The sequence below is a fragment of the Rhinatrema bivittatum genome, chromosome 1 (assembly GCF_901001135.1).
Source record: "Rhinatrema bivittatum chromosome 1, aRhiBiv1.1, whole genome shotgun sequence".
Taxonomy (NCBI): domain Eukaryota; kingdom Metazoa; phylum Chordata; class Amphibia; order Gymnophiona; family Rhinatrematidae; genus Rhinatrema; species Rhinatrema bivittatum.
This window is the reverse complement of record NC_042615.1, coordinates 180,382,843-180,409,934: the sequence shown is the minus strand read 5'-3', so window position 1 is coordinate 180,409,934 and position 27,092 is coordinate 180,382,843. Positions and strand designations below refer to the sequence as shown.

General features: G+C 44.9%; 1 protein-coding gene across 3 annotated transcripts in view; it reads left to right on the top strand.

Moving 5' to 3' along the window:
• TBC1D19 (TBC1 domain family member 19) overlaps positions 1-27,092 on the top strand; it is a 397,957-nt gene that overhangs the window by 222,804 nt on the left and 148,061 nt on the right. For 2 of the 3 annotated variants that reach the window (XM_029589774.1, XM_029589755.1), the window contains exons 12-13: positions 1,069-1,143; positions 23,345-23,407. In XM_029589774.1, the coding sequence (XP_029445634.1) occupies positions 1,069-1,143; positions 23,345-23,407 (138 nt within the window). The remainder of the gene's footprint in view (positions 1-1,068; positions 1,144-23,344; positions 23,408-27,092) is intronic. The other variant, XM_029589764.1, reaches the window with a different exon arrangement.

Sequence of the window (27,092 nt, the reverse complement as noted above, 5' to 3'; positions counted from 1 at the left end):
CAGTCTAAAATCTCAGTGCCTTTGGCCTCCACTTTCATAGACGTTTCCTGCAGCTTTCCAGAAAATTGAGTAATTTGTCCTGAAAGATATTCCATATTTCTTCTAGATTGAAAACATGGGGGCTAATAACATCAAATTCTGGGTGCAATTGAGATTTCCTTACCCCAGTGATTGTTTCTGTAGTAGGTGAACTTTCCAGAAAGACTTTCCTGGGCAAAATCTTGCTTCTTCTTGTAGTTGTTATTGATGAAGAGAGATTAGAGAGATTCGCTTCTCCACAGAACAGCACTCTTCCATGCCAGCAGCAATCTATGTGGTTCTTGCTGCAGCTCCATCTCTGGTGGTTCCTCCTCCTTTTGGGGCCCCTCCCAGAGTCATCCATGGAGGACAGCGCTGCCGCACTGCACTCTGGTCCAGTAGCAATTGGATCTGTCTGCGGGAACCATAGCTATAGGTTCAAGGAGACATCATTGATTGGGGAGAGGCCTGCAGATGTTGATTCTCCCAACAGAATCACTGTAGAGCAACCGGCTTCAGTTGCACGCTCTACGGAGGAATCCATCCAACTAATTTAAAGGGCAAGGAAAGGTTTGAAGGGGTAAATTCAAGGCTACCCCTTATGCTTTACTGTTTTGAAGTATCTAATAAGTAGTGGTTATACAAGAAAAAGGAAATAAACTGGTATCCAATAGAGTCAAAGCAGCAGCGATCTCCTCCTATCTGTCATCTCTGTTCTCCTGAAGCTACCCTTTTCTAAATAACCACCAACTCTTTCTTTAAATTATCCACTTTTCTTTAGACATTAAAAATAAATATTTGCAGCTTGAATCCTGATTCAATTACATTTGATCTAAATGACAAACAGAGGACAAATCTCAGGCAGGAAAGATCTTTTGAGTAATTAACAGCATCATTAAAATCAGTTGCATGCATAGTAGATTGGCATGTGCACAGATCTCTGCTTGTAATGAGAACCATTTATTTTTTATGTGCTTGGAATGTCAATTAGATTGTGCCTAGAAATATAATTATTTCACACTAAAGAATGATGATTTCTTTTATTTTTAGGATATGTTATATTATGATCAGCTTAAAGCGAACGTGATTCAATATGACCTCTTAGCTGACAGCCTGATATACAAAGTGAGTGATTCATTAAAGTGTTATTGATATAATAAGTTGTCTTTCTTTTCTTGAAGAAGAAAATCTCAAAATAACATATACCAGTAAACAGTCTTTTTTTCTTTCCTTTGATATATTTTTTATATAATTATATAATCCATCTTTTGTGTTTTGTGCCTTCTTCACATGCAGTTGGCCATTGCCAACATTTGTTGTTAGTACATGTAAAAACTGAAACCACTGAGAAATGCAAATTTAGGGGCGGATTTTAAGAGCCCTGCTCGCCTAAATCCGCCCAAATCCGGGCGGATTTAGGCAAGCAGGGCCCTGCGCGCCGGTAGGCCTATGTTCAATAGGCCTACCGGCTCGCGCAGACCCCGGGACTCGCGTAAGTCCCGGGGTTTGGCGAGGGGGGCGTGTCGGGGGCATGTCAGGGGGCGGGCCCGAGCCGCGCGGCGTTTAGGGGGCGTGTCGGCAGCGTTTTGGGGGCCAGGTCGCGTCCCGGCGCGCTAGCGGCCCGCTGGCGCGCGGGGATTTACGCCTCCCTCCGGGAGGCGTAAATCCCCCGACAAAGGTAAGGAGGGGGTTTAGACAGGGCCGGGCGGGTGGGTTAGGTAGAGGAAGGGAGGGGAAGGTGAGGGGAGGGCGTTAGAGGATTCCCTCCGAGGCTGCTCCGATTTCGGAGCGGCCTCGGAGGGAACGGGGGTAGGCTGCGCGGCTCGGCGCACACCGGCTATACAGAATCGATAGCCTTGCGCGCCGATCCAGGATTTTAGCGGATACGCACGGTTACGCGCGTATCTACTAAAATCCCGCGTACTTTTGCTGGCGCCTGATGCGCCAGCAAAAGTACGCCTATTCGCGCGGTCTGAAAATCTACCCCTTAGTAAGTAAGTAATTATGCTTACAAAGTATTGTTGGTGTATCAAAAATATACAGTATATATCATCAAGATGCAAACATTTGTAAGCTCTCTTAAAATGGATAAAATAATGTTGATACCTGACCTATTATATGAAAAAGAACATTATTGAAGAATGGTGTTTTCTAAAGTAATATTTAAAGTGTTCCTTTTGCAGAAAATGTAGAAAGTCAAGTCTTTAAAATAAAATTGTTTCTGTATAGCAGAATGCTGCTCTATTCCAACATAGTTGATTGGAATAGTAAAAAAAAATAACTTTTTCTCCATGGACAAGCAGGAAAATAATCAGTCGCCCAAGATAATGTCATCTGACAACACAGATGGAAAAGCTCTCTCAGAGCTCAGAAAACCTGAGAAGGTTTTCCGAGCATGTGTGGGTGTTCCAGCACAGCCATTACCACACGTCTATGTATTTTTTACTTCCTCATATGCAAAAGGACTCATTTTGTTCTCTCTCTCCAAGCCATTCATCAAAGTTTTTTGTGTTATTTTTGCTTCTTTTAAAATATCTTTTTGTTTTTTTTCCCTTTTTGATTTTTCAGGAGTTTTCAGCAGTTTTAGTAGTAGTAAGTTTTCATCTCAAAATTGAGTTCATCTTTGCCTTAGCCCTCTTCACGATAGCAGACAGCAAACTGGGTTGTAAAACATTCCCTTGCTGCCCCCACAAGATGTCCTTGTCTGATCAACATGTTTGCTGGGTTTGCTGATTAGGAAATTGCATGATGTAGCAAACTGCGCTGCCTGTGCCCAAATGTACTCCAGGGCCAGGACATCTAGACACTTCATATTAAAAGAATTCTCAAGTACTCATCAAACCTCTGGATCAACTAAGAGGAACAAAGATGAAACCAGGGGAACCAAAACAAAACAGAACTCAACAACCATCCAATGGTCAGCAGAAAATATACTTAGAAGAGGTGTCAGCAAGCCACACAGCATGTCCCGCTGTATTATGCAAGGACCATAGGGACAATTCAATCATCTACCTTTAACAATGTCCAAACACAACTTTTTTTTGGTATTTTTGTAGCAAGTAAAAGCAAATGAAAGACCAACCATCTATTTAAAAAATTACCAAGCCCAACACGTCCAATGTTTCGCTGTAGAACAGCTTCTTCAGGGTTAAACAATTAATAATCCATCAAGGAGACTGTAGTCTGTAACATAACAGACAATGTAGTTAGTAAACCATCAAAAACGCAATTGAAAACAGTACTTATCTGCCACTTATGTCATAGCACTAATTTTGTGCCTTAATGTTTCCCAGGTGGATCGTTGTTTTGGACATGTTATGTCATTTTGACATTTTAAAGGATGCTGTTTTCCCTCTGCCGCTCTCTTGACATTCGAATGAGACCATCAGTCCAATAATATTAGTATTCCTGGCCTGCATATAAGTACTGTTTTCAATTGATTTTTCAATGTGTGAGTTCTGTTTTGTTTTGGTTCCCCTGGTTTCATCTTTGTTATACATTTTTGGAGTTTAACTGAGCTCTTTCTATTTGTCAACTAAAAGGAAACCACCACCAGTTGAGGGAGCAGTGCAAAAATCAAAAAGGCAAGAGTTTCTTCATGTTAAGCACCATGACTCAGAAGTCTCAGTACAGGCGCCGTTCTGCTTCCTGTAAAGGAAGAGAAAAGCATTTGAGAGCCAGGACATTCCCTGTTGATGCAGACAACACATCAACTCACAGAAAAACATTTTCGGCAAATCATTCTTCCTAAAAGAGACAGCACAATCCACAAGTAAAGGTTCCGCATCCTTGTCAGCACCAACAACGATTTAGCTCTGAGCTGACAAAAATATTAGTTCAATTCAAACTTGTTCTGGGCAAACAGTCTATGTCAATTCTAGTTCTTGAGTTGGATGGTTCTTCTATTGGAATTCCACCCTGCTAAACAAGAATATCATCCCTTCATGAGAAAAATGTGGCTTGACATTTATCAAAAATTACTTTACTAATCTACCAGACTCTTCACCTTCTCAATCCCAGCTAGAACTGATGACTACTATTTTGCCATTTTAGAGACTATGACCTCCAAAAGCTGGAACTTAATCCACCTTGCCAATTCAGATCAGAACTGATGCATACTGAATCATAGTCTAAGTGTAAGGGTTCCCCTTCCTCTAAAGGTAGGACAAACTCAGAAGATCCATATATAGGGCGGTACTTTTCAGAAGGATTTATGTGCTTAAACTGGACTTTATGTATGTAAATGCACTTTGGAAAATTGCTACAATGTATGCTATTGAACCGTCAATAGATTTTATGCTTGTAAGTGCACGTTATGAGGTTGATTTTAAAATGAGCATGTGTGTGCCTGTACCTGTTCATAATGGTGCGCAAGCGAGGATACTCTAGTATTTTTTTTATTGGGTGTGCACTTCCGCACGTATGTTTTAAAATGGACCGAACATGTGTAAGTATGCTTTTAATTTTAAGAGGTTACTCGAGCACAGCTAACGCACTTGTGTCTTCAATAGGTCCATGTCAGCTTTTACTTGCATATGTCAACAAATTTTAAAACATGTTTGCGCAAGGCACATTCCCAGTTTTCCAGTTAGTCCATCAGTTTATCCAGTTAATAGTGAGGTCTTTCAGACCCCTCTGGTTCTTCATCCTGCATTCTACCTAATTGACCTGGACCCCTCACCCTGTCCTATAAGCCCTAAAACTTGAGATCTACAGATTTGCTCCTCATCAGGAGCAGCAGTAAACTTCTGCAGATATCTAGTTAACACACGCTGATGGGTTTCATTTTTAAAATTTGGCATTATGCGCATAAGTCTTGGCCCCGGCCTGGAATACCCATGCCCTGCTCCTTTTCTGCTCCCTTATTCCTTATGCGTGCACAAGTACATTTGTGCATATTTTGCGGCTTTTAAAAATCTGCATTGCTTGTGCATGGCCCTCATACACGTGTATGTGGGCATTTTTGTGCTCACAACGCTTTTAAAATTGATTTGTGTGTGCATAAATGGGCATTTGAAAATTGATCAAAATATGCTGCTTTTACATGTGCAAATCCCTATAAAAATTATCCCCATGGTGTTGTCTGACATCACAATCATCATTTACTTCTCTTTCATACCATTCTGATGCTGATAAATCCACAGCCTTCCTTCTCCATGGCCTCCAAAAAGTACATTTCTGCCAGTCCTGTTGTGTTTTTGCCCCAAAAATGGCAAAAAGCAATTCCATTTTCTTTACAGGAGGCATCAGAACCTGAAGGAAGATATATTTGGTGTACTGAAATATACCCAAGCTCCAAAATAAGCTGTTGCTGTTCTGGTTTATAGATAAGGATGTGGCAGTCACCTTTGTCCACATTGACAATAGCAAGGAAATTAGATCTCAAATACAAAGTTCAATCTTGTCCTGGACATCAAAAGATACAGCTCCTTTATGAATCAGTAGTAGTGGAATCAGCTTTGAAAAAAGCGTTCCAAGACTATTTCCCATGCCCCTCCAGCCCAAGTTACTAAACATCATGACAAAGAGGTTTTTCCAGTGAACTATGTTAACATCCAGATTAGCTGTTGAGACCTCATTTGGAATACTGTGTTCAGTTCTAGACACTGCACCTTCAAAAGGATATAAATAGGATGGAGTTAGTCCAGAGGGTAGCTACTAAAATTGTCAGTGATTTTCATTGTAAAACATATGGGGACAACTTAAGGATTTAAACATGTATACCACAGAGGAAAGGTATAATTGAGGCGCCATGACAGAGACATTAAGTACCTCAGAAGTACTAATGCACAGGAGGTTGGACTCTTTCAATAGAAAGGAGACCTAGGAACAAGGGGTCATGGCATGAGGATGAAAGGGGTAGTCTCATGAGAAATCTAAGGAAATATTTATTTATAGAAAAGGTGATGGATACATGGAACAGCTTCCTAATGGAAGTAGTGGAGACAAGTACAGAATCTGAATTCAAGGAAACATGGACAAGCACAAGGGATCTCTGAGGCAGTGGTAGGAGTTGTAGAGTTGAGCAGTTGTGTAGCTGGGGAGATTAGATAGGCCATATGGTTTTTCTCCCATCATGTTTCTATATATGTTACAATATCGGGCAGATTTTAAATGCCCAGCATGCATAAATCCCGGGCCTTAAGCATGCCAGGCGAATTTTCAAATGGGCCCGGCCACATGCATAAGCCCCGGTACGCGAATAAATGCCAGGCCCAGAGAAAGGGGCGGTTTGGGGGGAGGGGCGGGGCTGGAGGTGGCCGGTACAGCGGCCATTTGCCACTGTGCCGGGGAAGCGCATGCTGGCAGTCGGCCAGTGCGCGCAAGTTGCTTCTGCTCCAGAGGAGCAGCAACTTACAAAATTAAAAAAAAAGGTAAGGTAGGTTAGGTTTAGAGGGTGGGAAGGAGAAGGGAATGGGAAGGAAGGTTAGGCAGGGGGTTAGGGAAGTTCCTACCAAGTCCGCTCCTTAATTGGTGTGGGCTGGGAGGGAACTGGGAGAGGCCTGATATTGTAGCCGCATGTAACTTTATAAAATTAGGCCCCCTGTGTGCGCCGCCTGCACATGCGCGGGGATTATAAAATCTCTCCCCAGGGATAATGTCGCAGTTTCCTCATGATATTTTTTGTTGCAGAAAAAAACTGTGATTAAAAATATCACAGGGAAAGACTTACTAACATGCATGGTGGCAAATTCACCCAGGGCCGCCATCATCTTAAAGGGCCATGTGGCCTGGAAAAAAACACTCCCAATGAGTCAAAACCTCTCCCGGGGGTATGTCAAGGCCTGCCAGCCTTTGGTGAAAATTATCCCTTCCAAACCATAGATACCACCCTTTATCCAAACCCCTTAACATAAACCATGGTCCATGGTATTCTAGTGGCCACCCCCCCCCCCCCATCTTCTCTCACCCTCTTAAGTAGAAAATAGACCCTGGTGGTCTAGGGGGGCCCCTGATCTCCCCCACCCTCTGGATCTCTCTTGCCTATGAAATCAGTCCATGATGGTCCAGTAGTGACCAGAGCATCCCCCATTTTCCAAAATGGTGCCGACCAGCCTTTGCCCCATCACATGATGGAGCAAAGGCAGGATTGATTTCTTAGGTAAGGGGGGATACAGGGGGGCAGGAAAGGGTTCAGGGGTCCCACTAGAGCACTAGGGTTCAGGGATCCCACTAGCACACTAGGGTCTATTTTCTATGTGAGCAGGTGTGGGGGGCCAGTAGACTACCAGGGATTATGGTTTATGTTGGGACTGAGTGGCGTAGAATATGGGGGGAGGGTCTTTGATTAAGGTGGGAGTAATTTTGACCATGAGAGAAGGTTTGTGAAGGTCGTTGGAGTGTCACTACATGATTATTTAATATATATATTTATTTGTTTATTTATTTATTTGGTTTGTTTTTTTTACTTTTGGGCCTGCTGGATCACCTCGACAGGTGGTGAAGGGTGAGCAGGAGTTTTATAAGATTTTTGAAGAGAGGAAGGAGGTTTATTTCTGGGTCATGTGGCCCTTTAAGAAATATTATGGTGACATTGGAATGCATGTTAGTGTATCGCTTCCCTGGGATCTTTTATCCTCAACTCCTGAGTTTGCATTATAATAAAGCGATTTGCTTTTTCTTTTTTTTTTATCATTTTAGAAAATAATTTGCAAGAATAAACTTGCAACAGAAAATAGCATTTGGCAGAATAAGAAAGGAAAAAGAAAAAAAAAACATTAGCTTATTATACAAGAAACAAAATCAGTCAAATGCTAGTACAAGTGCCACAATAAACAAAAGAGAACCCAGAAACTGGGAGGAGAAGTACAGAAAGAAAAACATTAAAATAAGGAAAACTGTCAGGAGTGGCTATGATAATCTTTCTTCTACATACAAATTATAGAGCAAGCCAAAAAAAAAACTATATAAATCCCATGACTTGCTTTTTTGAGGCAAGCTGCATTATTGTATTTGCATATGATTACCCGTGTATTAGTTGCTTTGCTCACATTAGTAAATTTTACGTATGCAAATGAATGCAGAGCAGCTAATTTCAATAGGGGTAGATTTTTTTTCAAACGCACAATATCACAGATTACACAATATTCCTGCGATATGAGTTTATGGCGTGATAAACACAATTTTACATGCTTTATACCCTTATCGTGGCTTGGTAAATGTATCCCTAAACTAGATAATGATATATAGGATACATCTTTAAGGACATCTACAATAGCCATTGGAGCCAGAAAACTACTATGGCTCCAGGCTTCGGATCTTCTCAAAAATGTTCATAAAAAGCTTGCTGATGATGAATGTAGAGGAGATAGTTTCTTTGAAAAGAAAGTAAAAGAAACTGTGTGTTAGGATTCCTGGCCGTGGCCACCCGTGGCTGGGCCCCCTTACCTGCTCCGACAGGTGTCCAGTCTCTGCTCTCTCCTCTACCGCACGAGGCAGTCAAACCCGAATCTCGCTGGGACAGCCTGCCCATGAGGCACAACTCGCCACCGGCTCGGCACCCACCCCTCTAGGCATGTGCACGTATCATCTTCTCTCATTTAAAGGACCCGCGGCGGGAAACTTTGCCGCGGCCCTGGGAGATGACGTCACCCGGCCCTGACTTCAGCATTTTGCCTCAGCAACGGTCCTGCTCTGATCCTGAGTGCATAGTCTGCGTTGTTCCTGATCCTGTGTTCCAGCCTTGTCTTCTGATCCTGCGTTCTAGCCTTGTCTTCTGATCCTGCATTCTAGCCTTGTCTTCTGATCCTGCATTCCGGTCCTAACTCCTGATCCTGTGTTCCTGCTGTGGCTCTTGTTCCTGCTCCTGCCCTTGGACCGACTCCTCGGTTTGGACCTCTGCCTGGTATATCGTCTCCGCTTGTTCTCTGCCTGTCTGACCCTTGCCTGGTACTCTGACTTCGCTTGACCTTCACCTGTCCTGACCTCCACCCTGTCTCCTCATCTTGCCTGCCTACTGCCTGTCTTGACCTTTGGCCTGCTCCTGCTTTCGTCTGTCTGCCACCTGCCGCGACTTTTGCCTGCCCAACGCCGTGTTGCCCTCTCCTTTGGACTTCTCCTTCGAGAGAGACCCACACCTAAGTCCTGCCGGCCCTGACACCCAAGGGCTCAACTTGCGGGGAATGTGGGCTGGTAAAGATGAAGCTGCTGTTGGGTCTTCTCAGCCTGCACTACCTCCCGATGACCACTAGGGGCCTTCTCCTGGTGGCAGCATCAACCTCGCCTCGGCTCAAGGGTCCACACACACAACAGGTTGTTGGGGCCATGGACCCGGTGGATCTGAGTGGCCTTCAAGCAATCCCCAGATTGGCTCAGAGGCTCCAGCAACAGCCACCATGGTGGAATGTCTAGCGAATTGCCTGGACTCAGTGCCAATGCCCGGTGTCCCTCCACCCACACCCGTGGCAGCACCTGCCCCCCACCACAGCTGTCCACCTCTTAGCACCTCCTCGCTATGCAGGGGACCCGAGACAGTGCTGCGGTTTCCTGAACCATTGCTTCATGCATTTCTCCTTGCAACCAGCCCAATTTGCCAATGATCAGATCAAGACCACTTTATTCTGTCGCTCCTGGACAGCAAGGCCCTAGCCTGGGCTTCTCCTTGGTGGGAACATGGGGACTCTCTGCTTCTGGATCTTCCCCGCTTCGTGCAGACCTTCAAACAGGTCTTTGATGAACCAGGGCAACAGTCCATGGCCACCTCTGACCTTCTTCATCTCCGTCAGAGCTTGCACTCTTTGGTGGAGTACGCCGTGGAGTTTGGCACCCTAGCCTCAGAACTAGGGTGGCGCGAGGACAGTCTCCGTAGCATTTTCTTGGAGGGGATGGCCTCGAGAATCAAAGACAAACTGGCCACTCGGGAGCTTCCAGAGGACTTAGAGGCCCTCATTGACCTGGCCAGGCATATCGACTGCCACCTCCAACAACACCTGTGGGAGCTAAAGCCAGGCCGTAAGGCCATCCCTCTAGCACCATCCTTCTCCTGGCCCTTGGTTCCGTCCTTGCTGGCCGAGCCTGTCCAGACTCGGGGAGCGGAATCCATGCAGGTCGGTTGGAACCACCTCACCCCGGAGAAAAAACTGTGGTGCCGGACCTTAGACTTGTGCCTCTACTGTGCTGGCAAAGGACACATGCTGGCTCAGTGCCCCGAGAGGCTGGGAAATTCTAGAGCCTAGGCGGCACTGGGGAGATGAACCTAGGCTGCATTAACCCTGATCCCAAATGCACCACTCCCGTGACTCTTATCCACCCCGAGGGCTCATTTTCCATGCAGGCCTTCATCGACTCCAGAGCTGGAGGGAACTTTATCCTATCAGGCTTGGTCAAGCAACTGGATTTCCCAGTAATGCCCAGAACACCATCTCTAGTGATCTCCTCCATTTGGGGGGATCCACTATCAGGTCAGATTACCCACATGACCGCCCCTGTGAAGCTATGCACTGGGATCCTCCATGAAGAGGAGATTTCATTTTTTGTCTTAGAGAAGGCAGTACACCCAGTGGTCTTGGGCCTCCCATGGCTTCAGAGACATTCGCCCTGTATCGACTGGGAGACATTGCACCTGGCCTCCTGGGGTCCCAATTGCCATTCGACCTGCCTCCGTGACATGCCCCGGCCCAGGCTTCTCCTTGCCATGACACCTCTGGCCCTGCCCACGCAGTATGCGGACTTCGCAGACGTATTCTCCAAGGAGAAGGTGGAGACTCTCCCAGAATATTGTCCGTTTGACTCCGCCATAGATCTCCTTCCGGACTCCACGCCCCCTCAGGGCCGAGTGCCGCTTCCTGAGACCCAGGCTATGTCCCAGTACTTCCGGGAGAAGCTCGACAGGGGCTTCATCTGCCCTTCCACCTTGCCCATGGGTGCCAGCTTCTTCTTCGTGGTGAAGAAGGACAGGACCCTGAGACCTTGCATTGACTACTGGGGGTTAAATGCCATCACCCGCAGGGACAGATACCCGCATCCACTCATCCCGGAACTGCTGGACTGCCAAAAGGGGGTGAAGATATTCACCAAATTGGACCTTTGTGGGGCCTATAACCTTGTACGTATCAAGCCCGGTGACGAGTGGAAAACTGCATTCAACACTTGAGATGACCACTATGAGTACTTGGTGATGCCATTTGGCCTATGCAACGCCCCAGTGGTTTTCCAAAACCTCATGAATGAGGTCTTTCGAGAATGCTACACACCAGCGTCATCATCTACCTGGATGATGTCCTTATCTACTCCAAAGACTTGCCAACACACCACCTGGAGGTCAGGTACGTCCTGCAATGCCTGCACGAGCACAAGCTCTTCACCAAGTTGGAAAAATGCCTGTTTGAATGAGAGTTGCTCCCTTTCCTGTGGTTCATTGTCTCTCTGGTTGGCTTTCACATGGACCCGGAGAAAGTCACCAGTATCCGGGAGTGGCCCCAGCCCTCAGGGCTCCGCGCCCTGCAATGCTTCCTTGGCTTTGCCAATTTCTACAGGCGCGTGCAAACTACTTCTGCTCCAGGGGAGCAGTAAGTAGAAAAACAAAAAAATTGTAAGTTTTTGGGATGGGTTAAGGGGGTGGGGAGGAGAGGGGAAGAGGGAGGGCATTTACGTAGGGGGTAGAGAAGTTCCCTCCCAGTCCACTCCTTAATTGGAGCGGACTGGGAGGGAATGGGGGAAGGCCCAATTTTGTCACCACGTGTAATCTACTAAAATCCCCCCCCCCCCCCCGCCCACACCGCCTGCACATGCGCGTGTGGTTTTAAAAATCTGGTGCATATGTTATAAAATTGGCGCATCCATGTGTGCGCTCTGGGAAGCGTGTGCACATGGACGCTCACGTGCATGTTATAAAATCTACCACTTTGTCTTTAGCTCAGGCTGCATGGATGTTGGAAGTCAAATAATATATTCTATGCAGTTGCATGCTAAAGTGAGTAAGCTTATTCTAGTAGCAAGAAGATTTTCTACTAGAAGATCTTACAACTTTAAATATTAAATATTTTCTATCTGATGTGCATGAGGCAATCAGATCACCCTTAAATGTCCTGTTCTTCTTCTCTTATTTCGGTGCCTCTTAAGCCTATCTGACTCCTGATAGAAAACTAACTAAATCAGAATTTTTTAATGCTTGTGATAACACACATTACAAAAGGTAGAAAGAAAGCTAGCCCACTACCTGCATGGTTAAAATATGCGGTGAGAGAGACTATTATAGCTAAAAGAACGTTTTTCAAAAAATGGAAAAGGAATCTGAAAGAAGAAAGCATGAAACAGCATAAGCACTGGCAAGATAGATGCAAAGCATTGATAAGAATGGCGAAGAGAGAACTTGAAAAGAAGCTTGCCATGGAAGCAAAAACTCATAATAAAAGCTTTTTCAGGTACATTTGAAGCAGAAAGCCTGTGAGTGAGTCAGTTGGACCACTAAATGATCAAGGGATAAAAGGAACACTTAAGGAAGACACGGCCATAACGGAGAGACTAAATTAATTATTTGCTTCACTCTTTACTGAGGAAGATATAAAGGCTACCCATGTCAGAAATGATATTTAAAGGTAATGATTCAGAGGAACTGAAGCAAATCTCAGTGAACCTAGAAGATATAATAAGGCAAATTGACAAACTAAAGAGCAGCAAATCACCTGGACCAGATGATATACATCCCAGAGTGCTGAAAGAACTGAAAAATGAAATTGCAGCCTTACTATTAGTAATTTGTAAGCTATCTTTAAACTCATTTACAGTACCTGAAGTTTGGATGGTTGCCAATGCATTTCCAATTTTTAAAATGGATTCCAGGGATGATCCAGGAAACTATTGACCAGTGAGCTTGAAGTCAGTGTCAGGCAAAATGGTAGAAACCATCATAAAGAACAAAATTACTGAATATATTGATAGTCAATGTTTAAAAGGATGAAGCCAACATGGATTTAGCCAAGGGAAGTCTTGCCTTGCCAATCTGCTATATTTTTTTGAAGATGTAAATAAACATGTAGACAAAGGTTAGCCAGTTGATATAGTATATTTGGATTTCCAGAAAGCTTTTGGCAAAGACCCTTATGAGAGACTTCTGAGCAAATTAAAAAGTCATGGAATAGGAGGCAATGTCCTTTTATGAATTGGGAACTGGTTAAAAGATTAAAAAAAAAACAGAGAGTATGGCTAAATGATTAATTTTCTCAATGGAGAAAGGTGAATATATAGCATTTGACCAGTAGTGGGGAAGACCTGTGCATGGCCGCATTCACCCCAGGTTGCTGCCAGCTCGCCCTGATGCCATGCTCCATCTTCGTGGCATGAATGCCACGACTCCTGCATGCGTGCCATTTCAGCAGGCTTAAAGACTCCTTGGCGGGAAACCCTATGCAGCGCCACTGGATGACATCACTATAAGCTCCCTACAAGTACCCAGCAGTCCCATTTCCCAGCACCTCAGCAACAGGCCCTCCTACTCTGCAATATGTGTTGCTTTTCTCTGTGCCTTGTCTTGCTGCCTTGTGCCTGCCTTGTTTTTCTGCTGTCTTGTCTTACCTTATCCATGCCCTTGCCTTGCTTTTGTTGCCTTACCTTGTCTGTCCTGTTCGGTGTTTTGTCTCTGCCTGTCTTGTTTATCTTGGCCTGATCCTTCGGTTCTGACATCTGCCTTGGATTCTGACCTCGCCCTTAGGTTGTTGCCTGCCCTGACTCTTGGCCTGGATCTGGACCACGTTTGCTCACCTCCTGCCCTGACCACCACCTGTACCTGGACTCTCTCTGACCACTTCTTAAAGGGACACTCGCCTAAGCTCTGCCAGCCCCTGGAACCCAAAGTCTTAATCCGTAGTGAACGGGGCTGGTACAGCTGAAGCTCCAGCTCCAATCCCAGAAGGGTATGTCTGCCAGTTGTCGGCGTAGGCCTATTAGATTCAACCATGCTACAACCATGCTCACAACCATGACAGCATAGTAGATTACCCCAGGGATCTGTTTTGGAACCACTGCATTTTAACATATTTATAAATGACCTGTAACTGAGAACAATGAGTAAGGTGATCAAATTTGCCGATGACACAAAATTATTCAAAGTTGTTAATTTACAAGCAGATTGTGAGAAACTGCAAGAGGACTCTAGAAGACAAGGAAAGTGGGTATGCAATTGGCAGATGACATTAAATGTGGACAAGTGCAAAGTGATGCACATACGGGCGGATTTTAAATGCCCTGCTCTCGTAAATCCGGCCGGATTTACGCGAGGGGAGGGCGAAAGAAAGTTCCCTCCGAGGCCGCTCCGATTTCAGAACGACCTCGGAGGGAACGGAGGCAGGCTCTGCGGCTCAGCGCGCGCAGGCTGCCCAAAATCGGCAGCCTTGCGCGCGTCGATCCCGGATTTTATAAGATACGCGTGGCTACGCGCGTATCTTATAAAATCCAGTGTACTTTTGTTTGCGCCTGGTGCGCGAACAAAAGTACGCGATCGTGCTATTTTTTAAAATCTACCCCATAGGGAAGAGCAATCTTAAAATATAAGTACATAATGCAAGGTTCCACAGTTCGAGTCAACATTCAGAAAAAAGGATCTAGGCATTATTGTGGATAATATGCTGAAATCCTCTGCTCAGCATTTGTTGACAGCCAAGAAAGCAAATAGAATACTAGGAATTATTAGGAAAAGAATGTACAAGAAAATGGAGAGTATCAGATTGTCTCTGTATCGCTTCATGATGCAACCACATCTTGAGTATTGTGTGCAATTCTGGTTACTATATCTCAAAAAAGATATAGCAGAATTAGAAAAGGTACAGAAAAGGGCAACCAAAATGATTAAAGGGATGGAATAATTCCCCTGTGAGGTAAGGCTAAAGAGGTTAGGGCTTTTTAGTTTGGAGAAGAGAAGGCTGAGGGGAGATAATGATAGAGGTCTAAAAATAATGAGCAGAATGGATCGGGTGAACCCAAATTGGCTTTTTAGTTTCTCTTTTTTTAAGTTCAATATTTATTTTGGAGAATCAAAGAAATATAAAATGCATGGAATAATTAAGAACATTTAAAGTACATTGTACATGAAACATATGATACTGGAGTATTAAAACATCCAACAAACTGCAAGTGAGCAACGGTATCACATAACAGAAGAAAAGGAACAATTTGGTTTACTTTTTCAAAAAGTACAAAGACAGGGGACATGCAATGAAGTTATTCAATAGTGCATTTAAAACAAATAGGAGAAATAGTGTAGGTGCATTTAAAAAAAGATTTGGACAAGTTCCTGGAGAGAAAAGTCCATAAACTATTATTAAGATGGACTTGGGGAAATCCACTGCTTAACCTTGGGATAAGCAGATGGAATCTATTTACCTTTTGGGATACTGCCAGGTACTTTTGACATAGATTAATCACTGTTGGAAACAGGATATTGGGCTTGCTTGATCTTTGGTCTGAACCAGTATGGCAAATCTTATGTTCTTTGGGTTGTGGCTTAGTATTCCCCTGTGGTCAGAAGAGGAGGAAGATTCTATGGGAATTCCTTTAGATCCTGTTCCACACTTATAGAGAATCTCTGCTAATCCAGGTTCTTGAATAAGCTTGCAATAATACTCTCCATTGGTATCAGGAAGGAAAAGGATCCGATAATGGAGGTCTTCTGACTTATTCATTTTTTTAAAACCATCAACAAATTCCATAACTATCCTGGTTCACAAGCTCCTTATGGACCTCCAGATGAGAATATGGCAGACACCAACAGTGTGTCTGCTGGTGGCCTGGAAACTAGATCTGATATATAGGGTCTAAGCTTCCTCTGATTTTGGGATCATCCAATTGCTGCACTACTTGGCTGGGGTGGAGTCAGCATTGAAACATATTAAGAATACTTTTCACCACTCCAACACACCTCCTGGGAAGGATACAAAGGTGTTGGATGTGATTTGGGGAAAAATGGTCTTCCTGGGATCTATGCTAAGTGCCCAAATTGCGGCTCAACAGTTCTATAGGGTACAGTGTCTGTACAAATGTGTGCAAAAGCTAACACTTCTGACTGGTTCAACACATCCAGAGCAGGCAGACTTCTATTAAGTAGTGGAGGGTATAGAAGAATGTGAGAAGTACCTCCTCCATTACACTTATGAGGACTTTGGTATTATGTTTAGGACTTCAAATGCACCTATAGGAGCCCAGCAGCTCACATGGTTGTGAGTAAGCAACGTACAGGAAGTCATGAATAATTGTCTTGCAGATGTAACCTATATAGAGGACAGTTTATTCAGGGACAAAGTTAGAGACAATGGTGCTGTTTAAAAAAATAGCAATCCACCTTTCAATCATTATTAGCTGTGCACTGTTTAGCCCCTGCCTGATCCCAGGTTTTTTCTCTATAAGCATCCTACCAGAGGCACTTGTTTCACTTTTTCAGTGTTGGCAAGCTCCATCCACTCTTCAACATGAACAACCTCCTACCTGGTGGTTGTCAAAGAGAGTCATCAGCCAAAGATTGAGCAGCAGAAGCAGCCTAAGCCCAGCATTAGTTTTTGATGATTTTGAGGCCTGCCATCTCTGGCAGAAGGAGGGCTACTGGCCTTCTTACTGGAATCGTTCTCTATCACCAAGTCCAATCAGTCCTGAAATTTGTGGCATATGACTACAGATTGCATTTCTCCATCTCAAAGGACTTCAGTTTTTAATTTCTTACCCTTATCAATCTGCTCAACTACAAATGGAAGTGCTCCTTCAGCAGAAGGCGGTCAGAACTTATCCTCCTCTGGAGTGTGACAAGGGTTTCTATTCCAAGTATGTCCTGATCCTCGAGAAGTCAGGAATAAGAGCTATCCTGGGCTTGTGAAACCTGAGCAACCTTTTGGTTCATAGGAGGTTACAAATGAACTTCCTCCACACAATTCTCCCTTTCATTCAACTGAGGTATTGGATGTTTGCTTTGGATATGAAAGATGCTTATGCACACATCCCTATTCACCCCACCTGTTAGAAGTTGTTCAGGTTTGTAGTGAAAGATACACACTACCAATACAAGGTGCTCCCCTTAGGCCTCGCTGCAACTCCAAGGGTATTGACAAAAATACTTTGTGGTGGTGGTGTTGGCACAGCTTCATCTACCGGTTCACCTTTATCCACATGTTTATTAACTCCTTCAAAAAAGTGAAGCAGATTTGTGAGGCAAGACTTGCCTTGGGTAAAGCCATGCTGACTTTGTTCCATTAAACCATGTCTTTCTATATGTTCTGTGATTTTGATGTTTAGAACACTTTCCACTATTTTCCCTGGCACTGAAGTCAGGCTAACCGGTCTGTAATTTCCAGGATCGCCCCTGGAGCCCTTTTTAAATATTGGGGTTACATTTGCTATCCTCCAGTCTTCAGGAACAATGGATGATTTTAATGATAGGTTACAAATTTTTACTAATAGGTCTGAAATTTCATTTTTTAGTTCCTTCAGAACTCTGGGGTGTATACCATCTGGTCCAGGTGATTTACTACTCTTCAGTTTGTCAATCAGGCCTACCACATCTTCTAGGTTCACCGTGATTTGATTCAGTCCATCTGAATCATTACCCATGAAAACCTTCTCCATTACGGGTACCTCCCCAACATCCTCTTCAGTAAACACCGAAGCAAAGAAATCATTTAATCTTTCCGCGATGGCCTTATCTTCTCTAAGTGCCCCTTTAACCCCTCGATCATCTAACGGTCCAACTGACTCCCTCACAGGCTTTCTGCTTCGGATATATTTAAAAAAGTTTTTACTGTGAGTTTTTGCCTCTACAGCCAACTTCTTTTCAAATTCTCTCTTCGCCTGTCTTATCAATGTCTTACATTTAACTTGCCAATGTTTATGCTTTATCCTCTTTTCTTCTGTTGGTTCCTTCTTCCAATTTTTGAATGAAGATCTTTTGGCTAAAATAGCTTCGTTCACCTCCCCTTTTAACCATGCCGGTAAACGTTTTGCCTTCTTTCCACCTTTCTTAATGTGTGGAATACATCTAGACTGTGCTTCTAGAATGGTATTTTTTAACAATGACCACACCTCTTAGACATTTTTAACTTTTGTAGCTGCTCCTTTCAGTTTTTTTCTAACAATTATTCTCATTTTATCAAAGTTTCCCTTTTGAAAGTTTAGCACGAGAGCCTTAGATTTGCACACTGTTCCTCTTCCAGTCATTAAATCAAATTTGATCATATTATGATCACTATTGCCAAGCGGCCCAACCACCGTTACCTCTCTCACCAAGTCCTGTGCTCCACTGAGAATTAGATCTAAAATTGCTCCCTTTCTCATCGGTTCCTGAACCAATTGCTCCATAAAGCTATCATTTATTCCATCCAGGAACGTTATTGTTGCGATCCCGGGTCGTCCCCGGGACCGCCACTCACCCCGTCGCGGTTCCCCTCCGTTTTCGCCACATCTTCGGGCTCCCCCGAGCCTCGGTCGGGCCGTGCAGGCCCCGAGAACGGCGCTCCCATGCCGCACTGGCTGCCGGCGTGCTCCGCGGCTAGGCCCCGGGCCTTAAAGGGGCCAGCGCGGGAATCCTCAACACTGCCTCCTAGATGACGTCAGACGCTCAGGGTATTAAAACCCTGCACCGACATCCTCTCCTTGCCTTGCAACGAGGTTCCAGGTTTGCTGTCTCAAGTTGCTGCGTCCTGTATTCTCCTGGTCTTCCTGATTCCTGATCCCGGATTGGCTGACGACATTCCCTGGCTCTGACTCTGGACTGGCTTACGACGACTCTCTGGCTTCTGACTCCGGTTTGGCTCTCGGCGATCTCCTGGCTTCTGACTTTGTACTGGCAAGCGACGACTCTCAGGTACTCGACTCTGGACTGGCAAGCGGAGACCCTCTGGCACTTGACCCCGGACTGGTGAGCAATGACCCTCTGGCACTCGACCTTGGATCCCGTCTGACTCTGCCCCCGCGGGCTCTCCTAAGTCCCAGCGGCCGGGTCCCTACGGGCTCCTCCTAGGGGGACTCCGGCTTCCAGGGTGAATCTCCTAAGTCCCAGTGGCCGGACTCCTACGAGCTCCTCTCGGGGGAGGTTCGGCTTCCAGGGCGAAGACTCCCTCACCACTGTGTCGGCTCCATCCGTTCCCTTCTTCTGTGCCAAGCCCTTGGTCGCAAAGGGCATCCCTGGGTCTTCTTCGAGCCAGCCACTTCTCCGTCCTTGCCGCCTCCCGGTCGGGACCTCTCCTGCTACCTTGCAGCGCTTCACCTTCGGTTCCGATCGGCCCAAGGGTCCACGAATCCAACAGTTATCTCTCTAGCGTGTCCTGATGATACATTTACCCAGTCAATATTGGGGTAATTGAAGTCTCCCATTATTACTGCACTACCAATTTGGTTAGCTTCCCTAATTTCTCTTACCATTTCACTGTCCGTCTCACCATCTTGACCAGGTGGACAGTAGTATACCCCTATCACTATAGTCTTCCCCGACACACAAGGGATTTCTACCCATAAAGATTCAATTTTGTATTTAGTCTCATGCAGGATATTTATCCTGTTGGACTCTATGCCATCCCGGACATAAAGCGCCACACCTCCTCCCGGGTGCTCCTCTCTGTCATTGTGATATAATTTGTACCCCGGTATAGCACTGTCTCATTGGCTATCCTCTTTCCACCATGTCTCTGAGATGCCAATTAAGTCTATGTCATCATTCACTGCTATACATTCTAATTCTCCCATCTTACTTCTTAGACGTCTGGCATTAGCATACAAACATTTCAAAGTTTGTTTTTTGTTTGAATTTTCATTCTGCTTTTTAATTCATAGGGATAACTTAGAATTTTTTAGCTCAGGTGAGTTTTTAGTTACAGGCACTTGGACTATTTTTCTAATTATTGGAACCACACTGTTGGGATGCCCTAATACTAATGCATCATTAGTATCCTTTGAAGATACCTCTCTCTGAACCATGCGCTGCTGAGCGACTGTCGGCTTTCCCCTTTATTCTAGTTTAAAAGCTGCTCTATCTCCTTTTTAAAGGTTAGCGCCAGCAGTCTGGTTCCACCCTGGTTAAGGTGGAGCCCATCCCTTCAGAAGAGACTCCCCCTTCCCCAAAAGGTTCCCCAGTTCCTAACAAAACTGAATCCCTCTTCCTTGCACCATCGTCTCATCCATGCATTGAGACTCCGGAGCTCTGCCTGCCTCTGGTGACCTGCGCGTGGAACAGGGAGCATTTCAGAGAATTCTACCCTGGAGGTTCTCGATTTAAGCTTTCTACCTAAGAGACTAAATTTGGCTTCCAGAACCTCCCTCCCACATTTTCCTATGTCGTTGGTTCCCACATGTACCACGACAGCCGGCTCCTCCCCAGCACTGTCTAAAATCCTATCTAGGTGACGCGTGAGGTCCGCCACCTTCGCACCAGGTAGGCATGTTACCAGGCGATCCTCACGCCCACCAGCCACCCAGCTATCTACATTCCTAATAATCGAATCACCACCTATGACGGCTGACCTAATCCTTCCCTCCTGGGCCGTAGGCCTTGGGGAGATATCCTCAGTGTGAAAGGACAATGCATCACCTGGAGAGCAGGTCCTTGCTACAGGATCCTTTCCTGCTGCACCTGGTTGGTGCTCTCCCATCATGAGACCCTCTTCCTCCAAGGCAGCACCAGGGCTGCCAGTCTGAAGTTGGGACTTGACTACTATGTCCCTGAAGGTCTCATCTATATACCTCTCTGTCTGCCTCAGCTTCTCCAGGTCTGCCACTCTAGCCTCCAGAGATCGGACATCTTTTGGGAAAGAGAATTTTTATGCAGACCGATTATTAAATGACTATTTTCTATGTAAACAAGCAGGGAGCTCTTACGTTCTTTGCTAGGAGACCCTCCCAATTTGGTCAAGAACAACTCATGTCAGTATCCATTTTGAAGCAAGCTAACTTCCAAGAATCCAGAACACACTGATAGACTGTCTCAGCAGTGTACTGCAGCTGCATGAATGGTTCTTGCCTCAAAGAGTCAGAAACGATTTGTTCAGTCATTGGGAAAAGCTGAGGATCAATTTTTTTGCCTTGGAATACAAAAGAAATGTCGAAGTTCTGCTCCATGCATTTGAGCATGGAGCAGATTAACTTCTGAAGCATTTGTGCTAGCCTGGTGCATCGATCTGCTCCAATCCACTAATTCCTCTAATTGCTAGGACTGTCCAGAAGGGCCTTTGGGACAAGACAAAGATAATCCTCTTAGATCCAATCTGGCCACTGTAAAAGGTGAATTTTTAAAGAGATGAACTTGCATAAAACAGTAAACACGTGTGCAAGTAGAGCTTATTCATGCTACTACTATTTTATAAAACTTTCACATGTGCATGTAAGTACCGGTGTGTGAATAACTTTGCTAGTGTAAAAAAGGGGCAGATTTGGAGGAGGTCAGGGGCCTTCTGGAGTGGGGCCAACATTTGCGCACATAAATCCTGATTTTGTAATCTGTGAACGCTGCACATGTAAGGCTGGTACCTACACATATTTATCAGGTGCTCTTTATCAGGTGTAAGTTAGAATAAAACTCTTTATAGCCAAATATTGACTAGGTGACAGGTCTGGGTAAACTGGGGGGAGTGTAGGTTGAAGAGCCAGAGGGGTCTGGAAGACCTAGAAATAGACTGGGCAAACTGATGGACTAATTGGTAAAACTGGGAATTTCTTTCATGCATGCATGTTATAAAATGTGTTCACTTGTGCATGTAAAAGCCAACAAGTCCTAAGGAAAATGCGGGAATAACTTTTCCTTGTGTAACTGCTTAAAATTAGGAGCACACATGCACACTCTAAGCATATTTTATATAATGTGGCGCATTTACACGGACAATATAAAATTCTAATGCATGTGTGCTTGCATATATGGGCACATGTGCACTCATTTTAAAGTTATCCTCTGTGTTGTATCCATATCTAGCACATCTGTCAATTCAGTCTCCAGTTCTGTTGAGAGCATCTCCAATTCTCATCACACAGGAGGAAGGCTGGCTCTGCTACCCAAACCTGCCATGATTGGCCTTCATGATGTGAATGTTGAGTGTGCAGTAGTCTCCTCCTTATTCCTTCCTAAAGAGGCAGAGTATGTTGTGATTTCTGCCAGGAAACCTTTAACCAGAAGTTCCTTGGGTTTCAAATTGACAAGTTCTACACTTGGTGTAGGGCCAGCCAGCTGGATCTCTTCTCCTGTGGCCCACAGACCTTGCTTCAGTATCTGTTCTGCCTCTTGTCCTCAGGTCTTAGAACCCCTTCAGTCAAAGTTCATCTCTGTACCATTGCAGAATATAACCAGCAGGTGGAAGGAGATCCAATCTCTCTCCACCCCTTGGTTTCAGTATTCATGAAAGGACTGTGTCATTCCAGACCTCCAGTCACTAGACTTCCATATGTTGAGCTCAGTGTAGTACCAGCTCAACATATAAACCTCCTTTTGAACCCTTCAAGTTGGTGGACTATGTCATTGTTTCCTATGGTCATCATTTTGGCACAAAGAGTAAGTGAACTATTGGGTCTCGTTTCATATTCAGCATACCTTCTGCTTTTCATAATTGGGTGGTTCTACAGACTCACCCAAGTTCCTTCTGAAAGTGGTATCTGAATTTCACATTAAGCAAGCTATTATGCTGCTTACATTCTTTCCAAGACCACATGTGCAGCGAGGAGAATGGGCTCTTCACTCCATGGACTGTAAGAGAACCCTGGTATATCACCTAAAGAGGACTCAGCTTCATAAGCTTCTGTAATGTTTGTGAACTTTGATCCCAGTAGTTTGGGAAAGGCAGTTGCCAAACTCTATCCAATTGGCTAGTGGACTATATAGCACACTGTTACTCGCTGGCTGACTTTCTGTCAAAGCTCATCAAGTGAGAGCCATAGCAACTTCAGTGGCTCATCTCAGGGCCACTGCGATTAAAGATATTAGCAAAGCTGCTACTAGGTCATCTGTTCACCACCTTTACATCCCACTACTATTTGGATAGCATGTCCAGAGGAGACTAACTTTGGGCAAACAAGTCTAAACAGCCTGTTCACCCAGTAATCCACTATCCATCTGGTGTGCCCCATGTATAATGGCTAATTCATGCCTGTTTGTCATCAGAGAAAGCAAGTTTGCTTATCAGTAAACAGGGTTCTCCATAGATAGCAGGATGAATTAGCCATTGTTAATACCTGCCCACCTCTCTGGAAAGTCAACTATCTCACTAAAGCTTAAGCACTGGAAGAGACTGAGGGACTCACAAGGCAGTATGTGCATGCTGGAATTCCTGCTGGGTTTGTGTTGGTGCTATCAGATGACATGTAATGGTTAACATATCTTGCTGTCTATGGAGAACCTTGTTTCCAGGTAAGCAAACTTGTTTTGTCTTTTGTTTTGTAGGATGTGAAGTTAACAGCAAGCAATGATGATTACTATTTCGTGTTTGAAGACTACTTATACCAGGTAGATTGGCTGGTTCCTTTAAATAATAAAAGTTTGAAAATTCTGTTCTCTTTCTGAGTACAGTTTATCCTAAAATAATTGTACAATGGGTCAGCAAAGTGACTGCAAGGCTTATATTCTGTTTTGTGAAGGGCAGACATTAGCTTAGCTTTTTTTTTTTTTTTAATTCCAGTAAAGTATTTTCAATGTTTGCTTTTAAAAGGCTTACTTGAGGGTGTAAGCAGAAATAGAGAACATGAAATATTACAGTTGTTTTTCACTTTTAGTAGTATTCGTTAAAAACTGTAGTAGAATAATGTTACCAGTATATAAATTGAGAAAAACAGAGTTATGAGTATCCTTGTATATTAATAATAGTTCACAAATGCTTTGATGTGTTATCATCCCTCAGTGCTGACTGTCTCTATTGCTATAAACCAAGGGTGGTTTTCTGAAAAATGAAGGTACTGTTGGGGAAAGAGGGATATTGAACTTCTATCCACTCCTTCTTTCTTTGATGTGGGTCTATCTCAATAAAAAACAAAACACACATACCTAACACATTCCTTGGCTACAGTGTCTGAAGAAAACGAGGATGAGGGCACTTCTTTTTTTTTAGCCTGCATGAGCCAATGACACTTCTTTCTTCCCTTCAGCCCACATGGGTTGCTGACACAAAAATGTTCTGGGTTGGTGATCTGGCTTGACTGTGTATATAATCACCATTACTATGAACATTCATGTTGATATGGATGCATTCAATGGGCCAAAAGCAGGACTAGTTTTGTCCATCTCTGAGGTGAAGCACTCAAGTATCCTACCTGATATGCATGAGATACTCCAGCTGTATCCTAGGTAGACACCTGTTGTGTTTGGCGGCTCGTGGCCTCCCACAAGCCACCGTACTCACCTCTGGGCCCGGGTTCCTGTCTTGACTGCCCGACGCTGAGGAAGGCCGCTCGCTGTGGACTCAGCGCATTGATGCACTCCCCTCCTCCCGCAGAGTTGAAGCACTGACGCAGCCTCTCTCCTGCCTGCGCATCAGGCTGCCATGCTCTTCTTGAGTCCGATGCTGCAGTCTTCTGGCTCCCTCCTAGGTGTGCACATGCCCAATCCTGCCCTTCTTAAAGGGCCAGTGGCAGGAATGGGAGCCCGGCGCCCACCAGTGACATCACCACCTGGTTCTATTTAAACCTTGCTCCTGCTTCAATTCCCTGCCTTGGCAAGAGGCCAACTACCCTCCAGTAGTGTTAATTGCCTCTTGTTGTTCCTGCATTCCCGTTGCTGTCTCTGCCTTCTGTTCCTGGTTCCTGTGTGGCTGCCTTCTTGTTTCCTGTTTCTCCCTGTGTCTTCTTCTACATGGTCAGTTTCAATCTTAGTCTTCAGATCTTCCCCTTGGTCTTCTCTTCTTCATCTGTCTTCAGCATCTCCTGGTGGTCCTTTGTCCTCCTGACCTGTGCTCTTGGATTGGACACCCAGCTTGACCTTGGCTCTGGACCCTGATGCTGCTGACTCTCTGACCATCCCTGACCTTGGACCTCGCCTCGCTATTGACTGAACTCCACTTGTCTTCAAACCCACGCCTGGACTGCGAATCCATGTTTTTCCACCTGCCTTTAGACCTTCTGCCTGGACCACGTCACCGTGCTTTCTCAGCCTGCCTCGGATATCCGGCTGGATCACTACCCTGAGGTTCTCTGATTGCCACAGACCTTCACCTCTCCATGCTGAAGGGCAACCCGGCTACCCTACGGCATTGACCTGCAACACCATCACCTTTATGATTCTCTATCAGCACAGCGGCCTGCACCTAAGACCAGCTGACCCCAGCACCCGAGGGCTCAACCTAAGGGGAATGTGGGCTGGTATTGGCGAAGCTCCAGTTGGGCCTCTGCTTTAGCCAGCTCCGCCTGCCGACGGTGGGGACCTGTGGGGCTTCTCCTCACAGGTAGCGCCAATTCCCCCTTGGCCCAACGGTCCACTTTGCCAACAACACCACAGATTGTGTAAGTTTGGACAGATGTCCAGAGCAGGAGAAAGAGCACCTAGGCTGTGACTTTGCCCCACTGCACTCCTACTTACAACCTTGCCTCTAAAATGGAAAGCCTTTGCCATTACAGAACCTTGTTTTCTTTTGATTATGGCCATGTGTTGGAATCCAGTTGTTCATATGAGGGTATCCTGCAAAACAGTAGAGAATCAAGAGTTGTGAGAGAATGCTGGAATCTGATACCTGACAGCAAGATTGTAAATCATGCAGCAGACAAGTCGTATTTCAGCCACTCAAATTGAAGCATGCTATAAGGCATTACCTGTATTGTCCAAACACTTCAAATGTGCACTCAGTGATATAGTGAGTAGATGTGTGCACCTCACTCTACTTCTTCACTGCACATGTCCTCAAGAGAGGTACAGGATTGTGCTGCCATGGTCAACACCCATATCCTGTTTCCTTTGTAGTCAGAGAAGAAACGCATGAGAGTATGGTTGGGAACTGACTATACATTCTGGGACTGAGGCAGGAGGACAGGTTATAGGTGCTAGCATGCCAGGATGTGTAGTTCACATATGTGTGATCTTCCTGCCTGGTATGGAATTACATGTGGACTATATCAGGTACAGCTAAAAATCTGAGGTAGTATTTGTGTCAGTAGAAGATAATGACAGGAGCTGTGCTGTATTATCCTTTATTTGAAACAAAGCAGTGAAAGTTATTGTTGGTGAAAACATGTGTCATATTGGTGTGATGTCTGAGCCTGTCTGTCCCTCACATATGGTATGAACATGTGTGGTATTGGTGGATGTCTGTGCATGTCTGTCCTTCACATGTGTATGACTAACAGTGAGGGCAGATCAGTATGAAATCCAACAGCCATCATTGGCCATACATGCCTGCTTCAGATGGCTCAAACAGGGTGGATTGATGCAATATATAGGAATCATGGCAGGAACCTGGGAACCACATTCAGAATTTTACAGTGTGCATCACATAACTCCTGTATGTTCAAGGATTTAAAATGCATATATTTTGGAATGTCCTTTCCATTTCACTGGGTGGGCTGATCATTATATGCATGCAATCTATTGCACTCATCATGTTTGGCATCCAGGAAATGGTAAAGAAATCTGCCTTGAGGTCCTGCTTTTGTTGCCTCTGGGTAGGGAAATGTATGTCGTTCCCAACCTGGATCTTCATAGCACATAATACCTGATAGAAATATGTGAGAAACTGGGCTGGCCTATTCTACGAACTGCTGCCATGGTGGCTTGTAGCAAGCTCAGGAGTATAGAGCCAGAATAGTCACTGAGCTCAGCCAGTACATTTTCACCACTTTCTCCCTCGCAAAAGTCCAACCTACCGTAGTGTAGGTACAAAATACACACAAATACCATGGCCTCTGTTCCCCCATATATCTGCCCAAATCCACTTCCAGAGGTTCAAGACTTCATGGGTCTCTTCCTTGTTCTGAATGAATGGGGGCCTATAGAGGTGTATTTGAACCAATAGATAAATATATTATGATTCCTCAGCAAGTCAGTAGTCTCTGCAGCTCAGCTTCTAGGTCCCCCAGACTTAAATTCCCAAAGCTGTGGGTTCAATCCCCATCAGTCCTGACACCTGCTGCTTTAAAAAACTATCTTCCTGTTTCTGAGGTATAGATGCATTTTATCTTTATTACAATTTAATTGCGTAAGCAAAAAGCAC